Raw genomic sequence first — 12,500 nt, forward strand, 5'->3', positions numbered from 1 at the left:
TAACTGGTTTATACTATATAAACACTGGCACTTCTGCACATTGTTCCGCATTAATTTCTGTACTTCATTCATACTTCTCTTTTCAAACAGTAACATAGGTGTTATAGTTTCATATACAATGCATTCAGGAAGTACACAGACCCTTTGACTTTTTCCACATTTTGTTACGTTACAGCATTATTGTAAAATTGATCAATTTTTTTTTTTTCTCTCCTCATCAATCTACACATAATACCCCATAATGACAAAGCAAAAACAGGTTTTTAGAAATGTTTGCAAATGTATTAAAAACTAAAAAAAACAGGCCTCCCGGGTTGTGCAGTGGTCTAAGACTCTGCATCACAGTGCTAGCTGTGCCACTAGAGATCCTGCTTCGAGTCCAGACTCTGTTGCAGCCGGCCGCGACCGGGAGACCCATGGGGCGGCGCGCAATTGGCCCAGCGTCATCCGGGTTAGGGAGGGTTTGGCCGGTAGGGATGTCCTTGTCCCATTGCGCACTAGCGACTCCTGTGGCGGGCCGGGCGCAGTGCACGCTGACACGGTCGCCAGGTGTACGGTGTTTCCTCCGACACATTGGTGCGGCTGGCTTCCGGGTTAAGTGGGCATTGGGTCAAGAAGCAGTGCGGTTTGGTTGGGTTGTGTTTCGGAGGACGCACGGCTCTCGACCTTCGCCTCTCCCGAGTCTGTAGGGGAGTTGCGGCGATGAGACAAGACTATAACTACCAATTGGATACCAGGAAATTGGGGAGAAAAAGAGGTAAAAAATGAACTATTCAGTACTTTGTTGTTGCTTGAAAAAAATAAAATCATGCGAGTACTCGAACAGTCAAAAACTGTGAAATGGCCATCCTAACAGAGGGTGAAGTACACATCACCAGAGAATCACCAGCATCACTGTCCATGACCATCTCAACTGTCTGTGACGTGTCCATCTCCAACACAACAGAGAGGCTTTGTGTCCCAATAATAGTCTAGGATTCCTAATTCCTGAGAGCCCTCTTACCAATGACCTTTAAAGCCTGATAGCTAACAGCCATGGCTGTTTACATACTGTAGGAATAGTGTTTCCTGGAAGCTTGATAAGAGGTTTCTCAATGAGACAAACTTGGATAAATAAAGGTTTAATAAAGGAGAATGTTCTCAGAGTTGTATACAGAGCAGAGCATAGGGAGTTAACATGGTTATAGGTCTGTATATAGACACTGATATACTGGGGAGTTAACATGGTTATAGGTCTGTATATAGACACTGATATACTGGGGAGTTAACATGGTTATAGGTCTGTATATAGACACTGATATACTGGGGAGTTAACATGGTTATAGGTCTGTATATAGACACTGATATACTGGGGAGTTAACATGGTTATAGGTCTGTATATAGACACTGATATACTGGGGAGTTAACATGGTTATAGGTCTGTATATAGACACTGATATACTGGGGAGTTAACATGGTTATAGGTCTGTATCTAGACACTGATATACTGGGTAGTTAACATGGTTATAGGTCTGTATATAGACACTGATATACTGGGGAGTTAACATGGTTATAGGTCTGTATATAGACACTGATATACTGGGGAGTTAACATGGTTATAGGTCTGTATATAGACACTGATATACTGGGGAGTTAACATGGTTATAGGTCTGTATATAGACACTGATATACTGGGTAGTTAACATGGTTATAGGTCTGTATATAGACACTGATATACTGGGGAGTTAACATGGTTATAGGTCTGTATATAGACACTGATATACTGGGGGAGTTAACATGGCTATAGGTCTGTATATAGACACTGATATACTGGGGAGTTAACATGGTTATAGGTCTGTATATAGACACTGATATACTGGGGAGTTAACATGGTTATAGGTCTGTATATAGACACTGATATACTGGGTAGTTAACATGGTTATAGGTCTGTATATAGACACTGATATACTGGGGAGTTAACATGGTTATAGGTCTGTATATAGACACTGATATACTGGGGAGTTAACATGGTTATAGGTCTGTATCTAGACACTGATATACTGGGTAGTTAACATGGTTATAGGTCTGTATATAGACACTGATATACTGGGGAGTTAACATGGTTATAGGTCTGTATATAGACACTGATATACTGGGGAGTTAACATGGTTATAGGTCTGTATATAGACACTGATATACTGGGGGAGTTAACATGGCTATAGGTCTGTATATAGACACTGATATACTGGGTAGTTAACATGGTTATAGGTCTGTATATAGACACTGATATACTGGGTAGTTAACATGGTTATAGGTCTGTATATAGACACTGATATACTGGGGGAGTTAACATGGTTATAGGTCTGTATATAGACACTGATATACTGGGGGAGTTAACATGGCTATAGGTCTGTATATAGACACTGATATACTGGGGAGTTAACATGGTTATAGGTCTGTATATAGACACTGATATACTGGGTAGTTAACATGGTTATAGGTCTGTATATAGACACTGATATACTGGGGGAGTTAACATGGCTATAGGTCTGTATATAGACACTGATATACTGGGTAGTTAACATGGTTATAGGTCTGTATATAGACACTGATATACTGGGTAGTTAACATGGTTATAGGTCTGTATATAGACACTGATATACTGGGGAGTTAACATGGTTATAGGTCTGTATATAGACACTGATATACTGGGGAGTTAACATGGTTATAGGTCTGTATATAGACACTGATATACTGGGGAGTTAACATGGTTATAGGTCCGTATATAGACACTGATATACTGGGTAGTTAACATGGCTATAGGTCTGTATATAGACACTGATATACTGGGGAGTTAACATGGTTATAGGTCTGTATATAGACACTGATATACTGGGTAGTTAACATGGTTATAGGTCTGTATATAGACACTGATATACTGGGGAGTTAACATGGTTATAGGTCTGTATATAGACACTGATATACTGGGGAGTTAACATGGTTATAGGTCTGTATATAGACACTGATATACTGGGTAGTTGACATGGTTATAGGTCTGTATATAGACACTGATATACTGGGGAGTTAACATGGTTATAGGTCTGTATATAGACACTGATATACTGGGGAGTTAACATGGTTATAGGTCTGTATATAGACACTGATATACTGGGTAGTTAACATGGTTATAGGTCTGTATATAGACACTGATATACTGGGTAGTTAACATGGTTATAGGTCTGTATATAGACACTGATATACTGGGGAGTTAACATGGCTATAGGTCTGTATATAGACACTGATATACTGGGTAGTTAACATGGCAATAGGTCTGTATATAGACACTGATATACTGGGTAGTTAACATGGTTATAGGTCTGTATCTAGACACTGATATACTGGGGAGTTAACATGGTTATAGGTCTGTATATAGACACTGATATACTGGGGGAGTTAACATGGTTATAGGTCTGTATATAGACACTGATATACTGGGTAGTTAACATGGTTATAGGTCTGTATATAGACACTGATATACTGGGGAGTTAACATGGTTATAGGTCTGTATATAGACACTGATATACTGGGGAGTTAACATGGTTATAGGTCTGTATATAGACACTGATATACTGGGTAGTTAACATGGCTATAGGTCTGTATATAGACACTGATATACTGGGTAGTTAACATGGTTATAGGTCTGTATATAGACACTGATATACTGGGGGAGTTAACATGGTTATAGGTCTGTATATAGACACTGATATACTGGGGAGTTAACATGGTTATAGGTCTGTATATAGACACTGATATACTGGGGGAGTTAACATGGTTATAGGTCTGTATATAGACACTGATATACTGGGGAGTTAACATGGTTATAGGTCTGTATATAGACACTGATATACTGGGGAGTTAACATGGTTATAGGTCTGTATATAGACACTGATATACTGGGTAGTTAACATGGTTATAGGTCTGTATATAGACACTGATATACTGGGGAGTTAACATGGTTATAGGTCTGTATATAGACACTGATATACTGGGGAGTTAACATGGTTATAGGTCTGTATATAGACACTGATATACTGGGTAGTTAACATGGTTATAGGTCTGTATCTAGACACTGATATACTGGGTAGTTAACATGGTTATAGGTCTGTATATAGACACTGATATACTGGGGAGTTAACATGGTTATAGGTCTGTATATAGACACTGATATACTGGGTAGTTAACATGGTTATAGGTCTGTATATAGACACTGATATACTGGGTAGTTAACATGGTTATAGGTCTGTATATAGACACTGATATACTGGGGAGTTAACATGGTTATAGGTCTGTATATAGACACTGATATACTGGGTAGTTAACATGGCAATAGGTCTGTATATAGACACTGATATACTGGGGAGTTAACATGGTTATAGGTCTGTATCTAGACACTGATATACTGGGGGAGTTAACATGGTTATAGGTCTGTATATAGACACTGATATACTGGGTAGTTAACATGGTTATAGGTCTGTATATAGACACTGATATACTGGGTAGTTAACATGGTTATAGGTCTGTATATAGACACTGATATACTGGGTAGTTAACATGGCTATAGGTCTGTATATAGACACTGATATACTGGGTAGTTAACATGGTTATAGGTCTGTATATAGACACTGATATACTGGGGGAGTTAACATGGCTATAGGTCTGTATATAGACACTGATATACTGGGGAGTTAACATGGTTATAGGTCTGTATATAGACACTGATATACTGGGTAGTTAACATGGTTATAGGTCTGTATATAGACACTGATATACTGGGGAGTTAACATGGTTATAGGTCTGTATATAGACACTGATATACTGGGTAGTTAACATGGCTATAGGTCTGTATATAGACACTGATATACTGGGGAGTTAACATGGTTATAGGTCTGTATATAGACACTGATATACTGGGGAGTTAACATGGTTATAGGTCTGTATATAGACACTGATATACTGGGGGAGTTAACATGGCTATAGGTCTGTATATAGACACTGATATACTGGGTAGTTAACATGGTTATAGGTCTGTATATAGACACTGATATACTGGGGAGTTAACATGGCTATAGGTCTGTATATAGACACTGTTATACTGTCTATAGTGTAGATAACCTTGACTGTAGTAAATTGCTAGAACGTGCTTGACTGCTGTAAAATGTGAATACCTCTAGATAGCTGCTGTTCACTTCACGGTCCGTACAACGTCACAGATATTAGCAGGTGATGACAGATTATTACACAGAAGCCATTCAGAGAAGGTCAGATATCTGACTGTCTCCTGATCTGTTTTAACAGACTGGGAAAGAGTCTCATCAAGAGTCCATTCTGTCTAGGACTGAACCCTGACTGAACCCAGATCAGTGTTGGGTGGGAAAGCTCAGTGTAATCAGTGGATGGAATAAGTCACATTAAATGGCATGGAAAGAGAGAAGCAAAGAGACTGAACGAGACGGAGAGAAAGAGAGAGAGGAGACAGAGAGACAGAGAAAGAGAAAGAGAGAGAGAGGGGGAATGAGCGATAGGGAGGAGAGAGGAGAGAGGGAGGAGAGAGGGAGAGAGATAGGGGAAAGAGAGAGAAGGGGAATGAGAAATAGGGAAGAGAGAGAGCGTGGGGGAGAGAGGAAGGAGAGAGGGAGAGACATAGGGGAGAGAGGAAGGAGAGAGGGAGAGAGATAGGGGAGAGAGAGACAGGGGAGAGAGAGACAGGGGAGAGAGGGAGGAGAGAGGGAGAGAGATAGGGGAGAGAGGAAGGAGAGAGGGAGAGAGATAGGGGAGAGAGGAAGGAGAGAGGGAGAGAGATAGGGGAGAGAGGAAGGAGAGAGGGAGAGACATAGGGGAGAGAGGAAGGAGAGAGGGAGAGACATAGGGGAGAGAGGGAGGAGAGAGGGATAGAGACAGGGGAGAGAGGGAGGAGAGAGGGAGAGAGACAGGGGAGAGAGGGAGAGAGAACAGGGGAGAGAGGGAGGAGAGAGGGAGAGAGATAGGGGAGAGAGGGAGGAGAGAGGGAGAGACAGGGGAGAGAGGGAGGAGGGAGGGAGAGAGACAGGGGAGAGAGGGAGGAGAGAGGGAGAGAGACAGGGGAGAGAGGGAGGAGAGAGGGAGAGAGATAGGGGAGAGAGGGAGGAGAGAGGGAGAGAGATAGGGGAGAGAGAGAGAGACAGGAGAGAGGGAGAGAGATAGGGAGAGAGAGACAGGGGAGAGAGAGACAGGGGAGAGAGGGAGAGACAGGGGAGAGAGGGAGGAGGGAGAGAGACAGGAGAGAGAGGGAGGAGAGAGGGAGAGACATAGGGGAGAGAGGGAGGAGAGGGGGAGGAGAGGGGGAGAGAGACAGGGGAGAGAGGGAGGAGAGAGGGAGAGAGAGGGAGGAGAGAGGGAGAGAGACAAAGAAAGAGAGAGAGAAGGGGAATGGAAAAATAATGTGAATAGGAAAGAAAGGTCAGTGGAAACTAAAGGTCATTGACTCTGTGTGCGAGTGTGTGTGCGTTCGTTCGTGGGTGTTTGTGCACGAGTGTGCTTGTGTGTACTCACAGTGGTGATAGACCAGGACATATCCTCTGTAGACAGATCCCTATGTGAGCCACCACCTCATTCACCTCTTCTGTAGAGGTCAGCTTCAGAGACACAACACCTCTCTCATAGTCCACCGTCAGCTATACAATACAAACATGAACAACAACCCTCAGTAATATGTTATAGTAACCCTCAGTAATATCATATAGTAAATTCATATAGTAACCCTCAGTAATATCATATAGTAACCCTCAGTAATATAATATAGTAACATCATATAGTAACCCTCAGTAATATCATATAGTAACCTCAGTTATAATATAGTAACCCTCAGTAATATAATATAGTAACATCATATAGTAACCCTCAGTAATATCATATAGTAACCCTCAGTAATATAATATAGTAACATCATATAGTAACCCTCAGTAATATCATATAGTAACCCTCAGTAATATAATATAGTAACATCATATAGTAACCCTCAGTAATATCATATAGTAACCCTCAGTAATATAATATAGTAACCCTCAGTAATATAATATAGTAACCCTCAGTAATATAATATAGTAACATCATATAGTAACCCTCAGTAATATCATATAGTAACCCTCAGTAATATAATATAGTAACATCATATAGTAACCCTCAGTAATATCATATAGTAACCCTCAGTAATATAATATAGTAACATCATATAGTAACCCTCAGTAATATCATACAGTAACCCTCAGTAATATAATATAGTAACCCTCAGTAATATAATATAGTAACATCATATAGTAACCCTCAGTAATATCATATAGTAACCCTCAGTAATATAATATAGTAACATCATATAGTAACCCTCAGTAATATCATATAGTAACCCTCAGTAATATAATATAGTTACCCTCAGTAATATAATATAGTAACCCTCAGTAATATAATATAGTAACATCATATAGTAACCCTCAGTAATATCATATAGTAACCCTCAGTAATATAATATAGTAACATCATATAGTAACCCTCAGTAATATCATATAGTAACCCTCAGTAATATAATATAGTAACATCATATAGTAACCCTCAGTAATATCATACAGTAACCCTCAGTAATATAATATAGTAACCCTCAGTAATATAATATAGTAACATCATATAGTAACCCTCAGTAATATCATATAGTAACCCTCAGTAATATAATATAGTAACATCATATAGTAACCCTCAGTAATATCATATAGTAACCCTCAGTAATATAATATAGTAACATCATATAGTAACCCTCAGTAATATCATATAGTAACCCTCAGTAATATAATATAGTAACCCTCAGTAATATAATATAGTAACCCTCAGTAATATAATATAGTAACATCATATAGTAACCCTCAGTAATATCATATAGTAACCCTCAGTAATATAATATAGTAACATCATATAGTAACCCTCAGTAATATCATATAGTAACCCTCAGTAATATAATATAGTAACATCATATAGTAACCCTCAGTAATATCATACAGTAACCCTCAGTAATATAATATAGTAACCCTCAGTAATATAATATAGTAACATCATATAGTAACCCTCAGTAATATCATATAGTAACCCTCAGTAATATAATATAGTAACATCATATAGTAACCCTCAGTAATATCATATAGTAACCCTCAGTAATATAATATAGTTACCCTCAGTAATATAATATAGTAACCCTCAGTAATATAATATAGTAACATCATATAGTAACCCTCAGTAATATCATATAGTAACCCTCAGTAATATAATATAGTAACATCATATAGTAACCCTCAGTAATATCATATAGTAACCCTCAGTAATATAATATAGTAACATCATATAGTAACCCTCAGTAATATCATACAGTAACCCTCAGTAATATAATATAGTAACCCTCAGTAATATAATATAGTAACATCATATAGTAACCCTCAGTAATATCATATAGTAACCCTCAGTAATATAATATAGTAACCCTCAGTAATATAATATAGTAACCCTCAGTAATATAATATAGTAACATCATATAGTAACCCTCAGTAATATCATATAGTAACCCTCAGTAATATAATATAGTAACATCATATAGTAACCCTCAGTAATATCATATAGTAACCCTCAGTAATATAATATAGTAACATCATATAGTAACCCTCAGTAATATAATATAGTAACCCTCAGTAATATCATATAGTAACCCTCAGTAATATAATATAGTAACCCTCAGTAATATGTTATAGTAACCCTCAGTAATATAATATAGTAACATCATATAGTAACCCTCAGTAATATCATATAGTAACCCTCAGTAATATAATATAGTAACATCATATAGTAACCCTCAGTAATATAATATAGTAACATCATATAGTAACCCTCAGTAATATAATATAGTAACATCATATAGTAACCCTCAGTAATATAATATAGTAACATCATATAGTAACCCTCAGTAATATCATATAGTAACCCTCAGTAATATAATATAGTAACCCTCAGTAATATAATATAGTAACATCATATAGTAACCCTCAGTAATATCATATAGTAACCCTCAGTAATATCATATAGTAACCCTCAGTAATATAATATAGTAACCCTCAGTAATATAATATAGTAACATCATATAGTAACCCTCAGTAATATAATATAGTAACATCATATAGTAACTTTCAGTAATATCATATAGTAACCCTCAGTAATATCATATAGTAACCCTCAGTAATATCATATAGTAACCCTCAGTAATATAATATAGTAACATCATATAGTAACCCTCAGTAATATAATATAGTAACATCATATAGTAACCCTCAGTAATATGTTATAGTAACCCTCAGTAATATAATATAGTAACATCATATAGTAACCCTCAGTAATATCATATAGTAACCCTCAGTAATATAATATAGTAACCCTCAGTAATATAATATAGTAACATCATATAGTAACCCTCAGTAATATCATATAGTAACCCTCAGTAATATAATATAGTAACCCTCAGTAATATCATATAGTAACCCTCAGTAATATCATATAGTAACCCTCAGTAATATCATATAGTAACCCTCAGTAATATAATATAGTAACATCATATAGTAACCCTCAGTAATATCATATAGTAACCCTCAGTAATATAATATAGTAACCCTCAGTAATATCATATAGTAACCCTCAGTAATATCATATAGTAATATCATATAGTAACATCATATAGTAACCCTCAGTAATATCATATTGTAATATCATATAGTAACCCTCAGTAACATCATATAGTAACCCTCAGTAATATAATATAGTAACCCTCAGTAATATTATATAGTAACCCTCAGTAACCCTCAGTACTATCATATAATAACCCTCAGTAATATAATATAGTAACCCTCAGTAATATCATATAGTAACATCATATAGTAACCCTCAGTAACATCATATAGTAACCCTCAGTAACATCATATAGTAACCCTCAGTAATATCATATAGTAACCCTCAGTAATATAATATAGTAACCCTCAGTAATATAATATAGTAACATCATATAGTAACCCTCAGTAATATCATATAGTAACCCTCAGTAATATCATATAGTAACCCTCAGTAATATAATATAGTAACCCTCAGTAATATAATATAGTAACATCATATAGTAACCCTCAGTAATATAATATAGTAACATCATATAGTAACTTTCAGTAATATCATATAGTAACCCTCAGTAATATCATATAGTAACCCTCAGTAATATCATATAGTAACCCTCAGTAATATAATATAGTAACATCATATAGTAACCCTCAGTAATATAATATAGTAACATCATATAGTAACCCTCAGTAATATGTTATAGTAACCCTCAGTAATATAATATAGTAACATCATATAGTAACCCTCAGTAATATCATATAGTAACCCTCAGTAATATAATATAGTAACCCTCAGTAATATAATATAGTAACCCTCAGTAATATCATATAGTAACCCTCAGTAATATCATATAGTAATATCATATAGTAACATCATATAGTAACCCTCAGTAATATCATATTGTAATATCATATAGTAACCCTCAGTAACATCATATAGTAACCCTCAGTAATATAATATAGTAACCCTCAGTAATATTATATAGTAACCCTCAGTAACCCTCAGTACTATCATATAATAACCCTCAGTAATATAATATAGTAACCCTCAGTAATATCATATAGTAACATCATATAGTAACCCTCAGTAATATCATATAGTAACCCTCAGTAATATAATATAGTAACCCTCAGTAATATCATATAGTAACCCTCAGTAATATCATATAGTAACCCTCAGTAATATCATATAGTAACCCTCAGTAATATCATATAGTAACATCATATAGTAACCCTCAGTAACATCATATAGTAACCCTCAGTAACATCATATAGTAACCCTCAGTAACATCATATAGTAATATCATATAGTAACATCATATAGTAACCCTCAGTAATATCATATAGTAATATCATATAGTAACCCTCAGTAATATCATATAGTAATATCATATAGTAACCCTCAGTAATATCATATAGTAACCCTCAGTAATATCATATAGTAATATCATATAGTAACCCTCAGTAATATCATATAGTAACCCTCAGTAATATAATATAGTAACCCTCAGTAATATCATATAGTAATATCATATAGTAACCCTCAGTAATATCATATAGTAATATCATATAGTAACCCTCAGTAATATCATATAGTAATATCATATAGTAACCCTCAGTAATATCATATAGTAACCCTCAGTAATATTATATAACGGTGATTGTCACACACATTCCAAGCAGTAATAATACTATGATCCCTGATTCAGATAAATGATTGACTACCAGATGATTCATGGTCAGATAATGAACCATTTGTTGGAGCGTTACATGGTATAGCCAGAGAGGTGGTGTTCTGACCTGTGTGGGCTTGTTACAGGTGATCCCTTGTATCTCCAGATAATTGAAGTTGTGTTCAATCTGAAAGAGAAGATTAAAACACATAGAAATCATGATATATAATACAGCTTCAGACCTGTCTGGTAAATACTACTCTGGATGGGTCAGGGTTCATGTTATCAGATATAATACAGCTGTCAATCACAGTAGTGTTTCAGACCTGTCTGGTAAATACTACTCTGGATGGGTCAGGGTTCATGTTATCAGATATAATACAGCTGTCAATCACAGTAGTGTTTCAGACCTGTCTGGTAAATACTACTCTGGATGGGTCAGGGTTCATGTTATCAGATATAATACAGCTGTCAATCACAGTAGTGTTTCAGACCTGTCTGGTAAATACTACTCTGGATGGGTCAGGGTTCATGTTATCAGATATAATACAGCTGTCAATCACAGTAGTGTTTCAGACCTGTCTGGTAAATACTACTCTGGATGGGTCAGGGTTCATGTTATCAGATATAATACAGCTGTCAATCACACTAGTGCTTCAGACCTGTCTGGTAAATACTACTCTGGATGGGTCAGGGTTCATGTTATCAGATATAATACAGCTGTCAATCACAGTAGTGCTTCAGACCTGTCTGGTAAATACTACTCTGGATGGGTCAGGGTTCATGTTATCAGATATAATACAGCTGTCAATCACAGTAGTGCTTCAGACCTGTCTGGTAAATACTACTCTGGATGGGTCAGGGTTCATGTTATCAGATATAATACAGCTGTCAATCACAGTAGTGTTTCAGACCTGTCTGGTAAATACTACTCTGGATGGGTCAGGGTTCATGTTATCAGATATAATACAGCTGTCAATCACAGTAGTGTTTCAGACCTGTCTGGTAAATACTACTCTGGATGGGTCAGGGTTCATGTTATCAGATATAATACAGCTGTCAATCACAGTAGTGTTTCAGACCTGTCTGGTAAATACTACTCTGGATGGGTCAGGTTTCATGTTAT

The 12,500-nt window shown here is 36.4% G+C and overlaps 1 protein-coding gene across 5 annotated transcripts in view; it reads right to left on the reverse strand.

Annotated features, from left to right (window-relative positions):
- The window catches only part of LOC106572945 (F-actin-uncapping protein LRRC16A), a 307,628-nt gene that overhangs the window by 214,483 nt on the left and 80,645 nt on the right, over positions 1 to 12,500 (reverse strand). For all 5 annotated transcript variants that reach the window (XM_045696617.1, XM_045696616.1, XM_045696613.1 and 2 more), the window contains exons 4-5: positions 11,502 to 11,561; positions 6,568 to 6,689 (exon numbers count right to left, since the gene is read on the reverse strand). In XM_045696617.1, coding sequence (XP_045552573.1) covers positions 6,568 to 6,689; positions 11,502 to 11,561 — 182 coding nt within the window. The remainder of the gene's footprint in view (positions 1 to 6,567; positions 6,690 to 11,501; positions 11,562 to 12,500) is intronic.

This window comes from Salmo salar, chromosome ssa02 (assembly GCF_905237065.1).
Source record: "Salmo salar chromosome ssa02, Ssal_v3.1, whole genome shotgun sequence".
NCBI classification, from domain to species: domain Eukaryota; kingdom Metazoa; phylum Chordata; class Actinopteri; order Salmoniformes; family Salmonidae; genus Salmo; species Salmo salar.